The 12,035-nt window shown below is 42.0% G+C and overlaps 1 protein-coding gene across 2 annotated transcripts in view; it reads left to right on the top strand.

The window, feature by feature from the left end:
- The first annotated feature begins 1,145 nt into the window (after nt 1–1,145).
- Nucleotides 1,146–12,035, top strand: part of DRD2 (dopamine receptor D2) — a 35,211-nt gene continuing 24,321 nt past the window's right edge. Inside the window, exons 1-2 of one of the 2 annotated variants that reach the window (XM_044666326.1) lie at nt 1,146–1,442; nt 11,775–11,884. In XM_044666326.1, the coding sequence (XP_044522261.1) occupies nt 1,158–1,442; nt 11,775–11,884 (395 nt within the window). In that variant the 5' untranslated portion in view covers nt 1,146–1,157. The remainder of the gene's footprint in view (nt 1,443–11,774; nt 11,885–12,035) is intronic. The other variant, XM_044666325.1, reaches the window with a different exon arrangement.

Below are 12,035 nucleotides of genomic sequence, written 5' to 3'. Positions count from 1 at the left end.
AGCCAGAAACATATTCAGTTCATAATTATTATCTATATTTACATTTTACTTGTTTCCCACATGAGAATGTAAACTCTTTGCAACCAAAGATCATTTTATTCTTGATATTTGTATCCCTAGTGCCTAGTGCTGTTCCTGGCCCATAGTGGATACTTAATAAATTCTACTGATTGATCGATTGATTGGAATGACATGATCAGACTGACATGAGCAGTTTTCCTGAAGACTTCTGAGTTAAGAAAAAGCCAACCCATTCTCAATTTGCATTTGCTACCACTAATGATTGTAGCAGAGCTAGAGACCCCTCTAACCTACATCTGTGTCACCAGCAATATACTCAGATATTATTCCAGCGCTGGGGGTGGCATCAAGCCTTAAAAAGGAAAATGACCTTCTTGGGTCAGTCTCCATGATTAGATCTAGTCGCTCTGAGTCCAGAGACTTAGGGGTTGGAGGAAGAGCTGTGACATATATTATATTTTCATGTGTAAATGTCATCTTCTCAAGTGAACTATAATTGCCTTATGAGTAGGGATTATGTCTTATCAATTTTCATGTACTTCCTACCTCCAGAGTCCCTGAGCATTTAGTAAGTATTAATACTTTCTTGTTCACTAAATGAATGGTAACAGAAATTATATATTTATGGAAAGGATAGCCTGCTGTGCACCATGGTATAAGGCATGAATGTAGTTTGACTCTTCAGAGTTGAGTTAAAAGCCTGATATTCATATAAAGGGAACTGTGAAGTGAACTCAGTTAATCCTTCGCATCCCCCCAATAACACTTGGGCAACCCTGACCATATCATTTCCCATACCAGTTACTCTTTCTTTCCTCTCCTTCCTCAAATGCCTGATCAGAGCTTTCCTATGGGAGCAATGGTAGTCTAGTCTATCATTCTCCCCACTCCCTCCTAGAATCTGGCAGAGAAGATTGGGTCAAAGTCACAGGACCTGGTAGATGATTTTCTGGGTTCCCTCATTGCCTGGAAAGTAGATGCTTTCTTCCCTTCTCTTATTTTGGATAAGACACTGTGTGCTGTCTGAGATATCAAACTCTAACACTTGTCCTCCTACCTTGTCCTCCAACCCCCAGCTCACTACCTGTGTCTTTTTTAGGAACAGAACACAGCTGGCCAGCGGCTCCATTGCTCCCATGGATCCCTTGAATCTATCCTGGTATGATGATGACCTGGATGGCCGGAATTGGTCCCAGTCCTTGAATGGCTCCGAGGCAAAGGCAGACAAGCCCCACTACAACTACTATGCCATGTTGCTCACCCTGCTCATCTTCGTCATCGTCTTTGGTAATGTGCTAGTGTGCATGGCTGTGTCTCGAGAGAAGGCCCTTCAGACCACCACCAATTATCTAATTGTCAGCCTTGCTGTGGCCGACCTCCTCGTGGCCACACTAGTCATGCCCTGGGTCGTCTACCTGGAGGTAAGTCTATGTCCTTCCTCTCCATTTTTCTCTTCCCATGCTCTTAATCCCTTCAAAAGAGTCTTGGTGTCAAGATTGGATCCAAGGTATACAGTTTCCACTATCAAATCACCACATGGCTTCAGCAGCCTTCCAGGCTGCATTTTCCTTCCCCTGTAAAATGGAGAGAGGCATATTTCCCCTTCTCCAACTTCTCCTTTTTTTAGTGGAATATTCATTATGTGGCTAATTTCATAGCTCTAGGTAACAAAATGGAGATTTAGAAACCCTAGCATCACAAAGTGTGAGAACCACTTTAGGAGAGATGGATGCTTTTCTTTCCAGGATTCTTATCAGACTCCTGAAAAGGATTTGGCAGGAACTAGCTTAGGTTAGGTGGATAGACTTGGCTCCTTCTACCAATCATTTAATGACTGGAGTGCTTGGATTTTGCTTGTGTCCTTTGTTTATATTGGAACCTTTTTTTCTCCCCTCTCAAAGAAACCTCAACTGTGCTCAAGTTTGAAGTAGAAAAAGTGAGGGGGTTAACTCTCCTGAGACAGTCCCTCATAGCAGCATCAATATAGGAATGTGGGAAGGGATGATAGTCATTGGGGCTTCAAGTTGTCATCTTGGTACCATTTGAATGGAAGGAATTGGTTTAAAAGTAAGTCCTGACCCTGGAAATTGTGGAATCAGTAGCTATGGAGTGTTCCTAGACCTGCACTTTCCCTGGCTGCACTTTCTGACCTCTTGTGCCTTCTGAACTAGCCGTGTTATAATTGAAAGAGAATTAGTGGGGTGCAGCTAGTTAGCACAGTAGTTAAAGTGCCAGACCTGGAGTTGGGAGGCCCTGGGTTCAATTCTGGCTTCAGACCCTTCTGAGCCATATGACTCTGGGCAAATCACTTTACCCGAACTGCCTAGCCCTTGCCTTTCTGTCTTAGGGTTGTTACTAGGACAGAAAGGAAGAGTTTAAAAGAGAAAACAAGATTGGGGAAGGCTTGCCATAGATGGCAGGATTTTAGTTGGAACTTAAAGAAAGCCAGAGAGGTCATTAATTCAAGTCCTGACTTTAGGCCCAGAACTCGTTTCAATGTACTTAGGTTCCAGCCCCTAAACTTTATTGCTTTTCCCCCGACCTGATCAGGGCCAATTTCATTACACACAGCTCTGCCAGAAGGCAGAGCCCTAGATCCCCAGAGACAAAGCAGAGACCAGTGCTGCAAGAGAGCAGCTGCAGCAATTGGCTAATGTAGGACAGGGTAGCCCCATCATCCTAGGGGGTGGGGTGGGAGTAGTGGGTCATGAAGGAGCTACAGAAGAGAGAGATGGGTAGCCAATCTCTACTTTCTGCTCATGAGGCTTCTTCTCTGGGATTCACAGACTCAGTGTGGAGAGGCTAGACAGTGAGGAGTGGGTCAGATGGATTCACCCATGCACACATTAATAGATCCAGCTGCTGCCTGAGCCTCTTAGCAACTCTGGGAGCACAATGGCTCAGAGGGTGGCTGAGGGAGAGGATACCTTCTGGTGACTGGCCCAGCCCTGAGGCAAACAGGCCAACTGTAAGGGGTCAGTGTTCTAGAAAGTTTCTAGGGGCCAGAATCCAGATCACTGAAATAGGGACCTCACTCTCAGCCAGACCCTACTGGAAGAGAGTAAAGTTCTCATACACCAGAGAACAGCCAACTCTCCTTCTTGCTCTGGCTTTTAAGGCAGAAAGGCAAGTGAGACAACCTCAACCCCAGCCAGGGTAGTTATATCTAAAGTTTTGCTGCCCCGATGCTATTAAGGGAAGATATTGTGATTATTCTGATGGCCTCAGTCATAGAGCTAGCAGAGTAAAACCTCCAAGGATTTGGTGAACACATAGGCTACATAGGTGCCAGGAATGCTGGTCCCTACTAGCATTCCTCAGCTGGGTTCTATCCAGACCTTTGGCTTGGTTCCAGTTTGGTAATATAGTAGATAGAGGGATGAAGTGGGAGTCAATAAAATCTGAGGTCAAATCCCACCTCAGGCACTTACTACGGTATTACCCTGAGCAAATCACTGAACTTCTCTCAACCTCAATTGCCCCATATGTAAAATGGAGATGATAATAGCACCTGCCTTACAAGATTGTTGTGAGAATCAAATGAGATAATATACATAAAGTCCTTTGCAAACCATAAAGTGCTACATAAGTGTTTAGCTATTGTTTTCATCATCATCATCATCATCATCATCATCATCATCATCATCGTTCTTATAACTCCACTCACTAGGCTTCACTGTCTGTGGTAACAACCTGTATTGTAGAACTTTAAGACTGAGGGAGTTTAAATGTCCCAACCTATTCATCATTCTGCTCACCATTAAAATATTTACAAAGCTTTTCCTTGGCAGCACTTCAAAGTAGGTTGTAATAAATTACCATTTCCATCTTGCAGATGAGGAAACTGAGAGGCTGATGGACTTGCTTCTGGTCACACAGTTGCCATTACAGCTAAACTAGAAGGTTTTTTGACTCCAAATCTAAGATGCTTTAAAAAAAAATTAAACCCTTACCTTCTATGTGTTGTCTCCTAGGTGGAAGAGTGGTAAGGGTGGGTAATGGGGGTCAAGTGACTTGCCCAGGGTCACACAGCTGAGAAGTGTCTGAGGCCGGATTTGAACCTACTAGCCAGATCATACCAAACCCATCCCAGAGAGATAGAGGAAGAGCTTATTTCTTACAGATGACCAAAGAAAAAGATGTCACAATCTCCCTTAGTCACCTGTTTCATTGTCCTATAACTGATCAGTACTGAGAAGTCCTTGCTTAGAATTGACCTAAATCCATCTTCTCCAATCAAAGCCAATGTCTGTAACATAACCCCTATTGAAAAGAATTGTTGTCCACAAGGAAGGGGAGTCCCTTCTCTCTGGTTCTTTGGGAAATGGCACATATTTAGTATCTATCACTTACATTGAATATTAGGGCAGTAGATGTAAAAAATCAGAGACCAGCTTGTCCTAAGGTTAGAGGGCTGCCCAGCAGAGGTTAGAAAAAGCAGCTGTTTTTAGCAAAAAGGTGAAAATTTTGTACCTGGTGTAAGAAACATCCTATTAGCATAAATTATTCCCCACTCCCCAAACCACCACCTCAGACACAGCTATAGAATCCCAAATAAACTGACTTACTCCCTTCACTGTGGGAAAGAAGCAATGAGAAGTGTATGAGAAGATTGGCATACTAGAGATCATTCTGTCTAAGCTTGATTTGGAGTCAAAGAACCCGGGGTTAAAACCTTGGCACAATAGATAGAATACCAGGCCTGGAGTCAGGAGGATCTGGTTCAATTCTAGCTTCAGATATTTCCTAGCTGTGTGACTCTGGTCAAGTCACTTAACCCCAATTGCCTAGCCCTTGCCCTTCTGTCTTAAAGTTGATATTAAGACAAAAGGTAAGGGCTTAAAAAACCTTCTCTATCACTTATTACCTTATTTGACCATGAGTCACAAACTCCTCGGCCTCAGTTTCCTCAACTGGCAAAAGTGGATACATTCTAATTAATCTCTAAACTTATGATTCTATAAGTCAGAAGACACATATGAAATTCTAGACTAGTGGTCTTTGGATTCTTTTGATCATACCCTCATTTTTTGTGTTTTAGTCATTTTCAGTTATGTTCAACTCTTCATGACTCCATTTGGGATTTTCTTGGCAAAGATATTAGAGTGATTTGCCATTTTCTTCTTCAGCATATTTTATGGATGAGGAAACTGAGGCTAACAGGGTTAAGTGATTTGCCTTTGGTGACACAGTAAATATCCAGGGCCATATTTGAACTCAGAAAGGTGAGTCTTCCTGACTTTAGGGCCAGCAGTCTATCCACTGTGCTACTTAGCTGTCCTCATTAGTCAAAACATTTTTTCTTAGTGTATACTGGGGGCAGGGTATCGGGCTCAGAACAGGGAACAAGGGAGTAATGAGTCCTGTAGTGGGTGAAGGGAGGGCGCAATTGTATTAGAAATTGCTCCTTGATCTACCATCACCTTGATTCCAACCCACAATTAGTTGATCATGCATCTCAGGGATTCCTGGCCACCATTTTGTAGACTCCTGATCCAGAAGAGAATATGTGCTGTGATATGGGGCATGAAGTCAGGAAAGCAACTATAGACATTGTGAATTGCCCCTGTAGTTCAACCAGACTTATTTATCCAGCCAGAGTCCTCTGGGGCACAGGTGTCTGGTTCACTGTCTGAAACTCAGAAATCAAATGACCAGAGATCCCAGGGGCTCCTTCGAGTTCCTTTGGCTTTGCCCTGCCCCCTAGTCAAGCCATGGCCCAGCCTTAGAAGGTCCCAGAAATTGCTAACATTTTCATGCTCCCACTTAGGGTCTATAGGGAGGAACCTTGGCATAGGCTTTACAGATCAGGCCTACCCCTAGGAGAAAAGTCTCTAGCATGGCTCCCTTTCAAAGACATAACTATAAATATTGATGCCTACGGGGAAAGAGTCAGAGTAATCTAGTTGGATAGAATGTTGGACTTGCAGTGAGGAAAGCTCAGGTTCAAATGCCAACTTGGGCACTGGAGCATCTGTAAGGGAGTTAGGGTATGGAATGGGCAGGGGGCAAGAAGGGGAGGGAGAAACCCAGATACAACAGACAATCTGACCATGGGAACAGTCCAGGAAATAGACCTGCTCCCTCCCTGACATTTCCCAGTTTGGTCAGCCCACAAACCTCACACTTTCCCTGGACCCACTTTTCCCTCACCTTCAAGATTATCAGCAAGTTGAGGCTTCTGAGGCATGAGGGGTAGAGATGGTGGTCTGTTGATTATAGTGGAAAGGGATTGCATCCCCTGCAGGAAGTACGTAAGCACTAATGTCAGTGCCTAAGACAAAGTCTTGGCTTACTACCCTAATAACAAGCTGCTCCCTAGAAGAACATTGAATTCAAGACTTATGGCTGTCCTGAACCTTAGAAGTCATCTAGACAAGCTGTTTAAAATCTAAGCTTCCAGATACTTCAATCCCTCTAAGGCCCTCAGCTTGCAAACTCAGACCTGTAAGAAATCAGGCTTGAATAAAGCAAGAGCATCAACAACCTACATCAGTATGGTATCATGGAAAGCACTGAACTGGAGCATTGGACTGAGTTCTAGACCTAGCTCTTTCAGTAACTGTCCATGTGAACTTGAGCAAATTTTATTACCTCTCTGGGCCTCAATTTTCTCATCTGTAAAATTAGGAATGATTGCTAAGATCTTTTCCAGTCATACAATTCTATAAGTCTACTTCAGTACTGGGTATCAGTGTTATACTTGAAACAGTATTGGATCAGGGATCAGGAAGCCCTGGGTTCAAATTCTGTATCAGAATTTACTTACAATGTAACCCTAGACAATTTACTGAACATCTCTCAGCCTCGTTTTCTTTTTCTGTGAAATGGGGATAATAATAATAATAGCACCTTCCTCCCACATATAACCTATATAAAGCCCTTTGTGAACCACAAAATGCTATATAAATGCTAGCTATTATTATTTTTATTCTCTCTAACTCTTTAGACTACCTCATTAGCCTTGGGTTTAACTGACACCTCTAGGCAGATGACACCTAGTTGTAGCTAACTGACTAGATCTCTCTCTCTCTCTCTCTCTCTCTCTCTCTCTCTCTCTCTCTCTCGTTCCAATCCTACCTCACCAACTACCTACTGGACATTTTAAACTGGATTCCTAATGGACATCTCAAACTCCATGTCCAAAATAAAAATCATCTTTACCCTAAAACCTTATACCCTCCCCTTTATCAAACTTCCCCATTTCATTTCTTGCCTTACACCATTCTTCTAGTAATCTGAGTTCATAACCAAGAAGTCATCCTCAGCTCCATGCTTTTCATCACCCAATATATCTAATAAGTTGCCAAATCTAATCATTCTAACCCCAATTCATCTCTCCTATCCATCCTTTTCAATCTACTTACAAAGTCATCACTTTAGTTCATTTTGACCTCCTAAAATCTTTCAAATCTTTCTCCTCTTTAATTCATCCTCTTTTCAGGTGACAAAGTAATAAGTATAGACCTGATTTTGTCATTCCCCTGCTTGATAAACTTCAATGGCTCCCTATTTCTTCCAGGACAAAATAGAAAATCCTTTATTTGACTTTGGGCATCCTATCTTGCCCGCTTCATTATATCACTTACCTTTCCCATATTCTATGGTCCAGCCAAAATGGATTTTTCTCTGTTATTCACACATAGAACTTCATCTCTTATTTCCATGCCTTTTCATTGTATTCTATCCTTATTTCCATTTCACTGAATCCCTAGGCAGTTCAGCCTGAGAGGTTGAGAAAAAGAGAAATCAGTACTTGTTGTCTAACTGAAAGTACCTGAGTTCTATGAGGGCAAAGATCACTTCATTCTTATAATTATGTCCCTAATGTCTAGCATCTGTCTGATACTTAGTATATGCTTAATAAATGTTTGCTGATTAATTACTATGTGGCAGATACTGTGGAAATCTCTGGAAATAAATGTTTGTATATGTATATACAAAAGTTAGATAGTCATCCCCCTCAAGGAGATTATATTCTAATAAATAGGAGATAAAGCATATATAAGTTGAAATAGCAAGGGAAAGAGGTATTGGGAAAACCACAGGGAGTTGTTCCATAAAGCAATAAATTAACAATCATTTTCAGGAAAAATGATAATATGGTAGCATTGTTTTGATATTCTGAGACCCAAGCAAGAGGTGGCAAAAGGAAGGACATAAACAAGCGGATGACAATATGGATGGAGTGGATGGCTTGTAGGTACATGAAGAAGCATAGTCCAAACCTGGAGATCTGGGGGTCACTACATAAAATGGTCTAGCTGAATGGGGATTTATTCCTTTACCAATCAAGACAGCTAGACCCCAGGGCAGGTGTTCCAAAGTGAAGTGACTTAACTCTTCTATAGAACTGGTGGCATTTTGCTGGCTGTCAGGTCCAGAAATGCTATTCTAGGTAGGACAGCAGTAGAGTGAATGGCAAGATGGTTGGCCTGGCTGGCTGGCTGGGATATGGAATGGGATCACATGGAGAAAATCTTAATGTCTTCACCTGTTCTTTCTTTCCTTCCTTGAAGCCTAGGTAGGATAGGAAGGGGAGAAAAGAGAATAAGCAACACTGTGTTGAGAGTTTTATAAATATTATCTCATTTGATTCTCAAAACAACTTTGTGAGGTAGGTACTATTATTTTCCTAATTTTTACAGATGAGAAAACAAGCAGGCAGAAGTTAAGTGATTTGTCCAGGATCACACAGCTAGTGAATGTCTGAGACAGTATTGGAACTCGTTTTCTTGATTCTAAGTGCAGCATTCTTACTCACTAGCTGCCTCTAGTAATTTGGTCCTCTTCACACAGATAAATATAAGGTGCCCCTTCACTGTTGGCATAATGCTCAAATCGCTTTCCCTAGAGAAAGCTTCTAGGATTGGGAAGCAGATGCCAGCTAATGAGGGCTGTGCAAAGTGTCCCTTGCAGGTAAAAAAAAATGCTCTTGTTCTGATGCTTTTCCCCTCCTTCTCCCTCCCCTCTTCCCACCGTCCTTATGATGGCCTATCTACCTGTCATTCAGATATCATTAAAGAGCTTCTCCCTATCTTGTTAGCACATTTCTCTCCCAAACAGCTCCCAGTGAAGATCAGGAAGCCCAGGAGAAGAATCTTCAAGTCATCTTTCTATTTCAGAACCCAAAAAATAATGCCTTGGGGGGAGGTTTCCTATCTTCCAAGAAGAGGCTTCTCTCCTCAGCATCTGGTGATGGCTGCTCCATTGCCCACCATCGGGCTTAAATGCTGAGTTTGGTTTCATGCCCCAGAGCTTGAGAAAGCAGTGACTGGAACAGGACAAGTTATAATTAGTCCCCACATTATGACATGTGTCAGAGTCAGCACTACTCAACTCCATTTCTCAGGGAGGGAGAGGGAAACATTTCTTTATTGCCTGTTTTATTATTTTATTCTATTGTTAAAAGCAAAAAGAATCAGGCCAGGCCTTGGGCTTCTTGGGAAGGTTGTCCCCTAACTTTCTTCCTACCTAATCCCTGAGGTCTACATTCATTTCAAGTAGAGAGAATGCTTTCATTACAGCATGGAGGGTGGGGTCAGTGCTAAAAGCTTTTCATTCTTCTCTATGTTTTTGTTATTGACTCTATGGACTTTCTCCACCATGACCCAGAAGCCTTTTCTCCCTGAGAGATCACTCTACCCTTGCAGACCTTTCCTTTGATGGTCAATTCCTCCTAGAACTTCTCTTTAAGGAACCTGCTCAGGCCAGCCTCATTTACATCTTCAATCCTCTCTGAGATCCATTGCTGATTCTTTGAACTTTCTTCACTATGCCCCTGCACAGTATCATTACTCTTCTTCTCTTCTCCTTTCTATTTTTATTACTTATTATCTTCCTCCAATAGAACATAAGCTCCTTGAGGACAGGGTTCAAGGTTTTTTTTTTAAACTCTTATTTGTATTTTAGCTTAGCACAGTTCCTGGAATATAGTAAGGGTTTAATAAATGCTTATTGACTAGACAAAGGAAGGATTTCCTAACAACGAGGATTCCAGGATATTAAAATATGACCAAGGCAAGGTCTTGACACCATCTTTGGCACTGTGGAAAGAAAAATGAATTAGATTTGGCTCTATCAGTTACTGGATGTGTAACATGGGATGAATCACTTAATTTCTTTGAACCTCTGTTCTGATGTTAAATCAACAAGCATTTCTTAAGCTTTACTTATATAATGCAAGTTTTTTAAAAAGAGTCCTTTACCTCAAGGAGTTTATATTCTAATGGAGGAAGATAATCCCAAAGGGAACTGAAAAGTATAGAGTACAGGAGCAGGGTAGGGAAAGAAGATACCTGCGTGTGGACATGATCTTAAAGTCTGGAAAATGAAGAACGACTGCTCTGGGGTTCATTCTCAAAATGGAGAGAACCTCCATTTTGGAACTCACCAATGAAAAAGATTCACATATGGGAGAAGGCCAGAAGGGTAGAAGGAGAAGGCAGCTGAAACATGGTGGCCAAGTCTGGACAGTGAAGTATGATTGATCTGGGCTCTTCCTCAAAATGTAGTTTTGGAAGGAACTAATCATTGGGAGAAAGTGTGGTGGAGAGAGTTCTGGTCTTGGGGCACTGGTGATAGGAGCTTGGTGACCCTACTAGTCCCACTAAGTTAGTGGGTCTGTAGCCTCATCCCAGTAATGATAACTTGGTGGAAAAGGCTATGGTTTGGGGAGATCCTGGAGCCTGTTGCTAAGGAAAATGTGTCTATCTCCTAAAAAATCAATTAGTCACTAGATATTTATAGAGTTACATGAAAGATGCCATTTATTTCCATCCTTGATGTAAACTTATGGTCACTGATTGCCAGACAAAATAGCTTAGAAGCCTGAGAGACCAGTAGAATGAGATAGAACAGCATAACATGATTTTGGCAAGGAATTTGACAGTCTTTCATATTGAGTTTGTGGAAAACATGGTGAGATAAGGGCTAGATTGGATTAAAGTTAGATTCAGAATTGGTTTCATGGTCACCCTCAAAGAATAATTTATATGAAAGGAAATTTCCATTGAAACTTTCCACAGATCTGTGCTTGGCCTTATGTTGTTTAACAGTTTCATTAAGGACCTTGGATAGGGGCAGCTAGGTGATCTGTGATCAGTGATCTGAGGCGGTGGGGGGAGTGGGGAGGTCTCAAGTTCAAATCTGGTCTCAGACACTTACTAGCTATATTACCCTGGGAAAATCACTCAACCCGAGTTGCCTGGTCCTTATTGTTTCTCTGCCTTAAAACTGATTTAGTGTTGATTGATTCTAAGACAAAAAGTAAGGGTTCTTTTTTAAAAAATGACCTTTGATACAGATATCAGTGATGTGTACCTCTTTAAGAGGAGGGACCAAGGCCCCCTTTTTACATATGTCTTTGAATCTCCAGTGCCTGACAGCATGTCAGGAACTACTTAATAAATGTTCATTTATTGATGGCATGCCCATCAGATGTGCAGATGCCATGAAGTTGGGAGGGACAGATAACACTGGATAATAGAGCCCAGTTCCAAAAAAGAAAAAAGGTTAGTACGGTGGGAAAAGATCTAGGGGTCTGACTGGATAGTAAATTCAATATATGTCAACCAAAAACTTTAATGTAATTTTAGACTACTTTAATAGGTTGAAGAAATCTAGAACAAGAGAGGTGATGGCTCTGATATAGTCTGCCCTAGTTATCACGTAACTTTATTATGCTTATTTCTGGGAGCTCTGTTTCGTGAAGGTCATAGACAGAATAAAGCAGGACTTTTTTCTCTTTCCAGGTGGTGGGAGAGTGGAAGTTCAGTCGGATTCACTGTGATATCTTTGTTACTCTGGATGTAATGATGTGCACTGCAAGCATCCTCAACCTTTGTGCCATCAGCATCGACAGGTGAGAGTCCAGCTCAGCTGGCAGGGGCAAAGGTTCAGATGAGTCATTCCCCTGCATGCTGCTCTCTGTTTTCTCTTCCTTCCTTCCTTCCTTCCTTCCTTCCTTCCTTCCTTCCTTCCTTCCTTCCTTCCTTCCTTCTGTCTCTTATACA

This window comes from Gracilinanus agilis, chromosome 3 (assembly GCF_016433145.1).
Source record: "Gracilinanus agilis isolate LMUSP501 chromosome 3, AgileGrace, whole genome shotgun sequence".
Taxonomy (NCBI): Eukaryota; Metazoa; Chordata; class Mammalia; order Didelphimorphia; family Didelphidae; genus Gracilinanus; species Gracilinanus agilis.
Note: the sequence above shows the minus strand (reverse complement) of the source record. Positions and strands in the feature narration are given on the sequence as shown.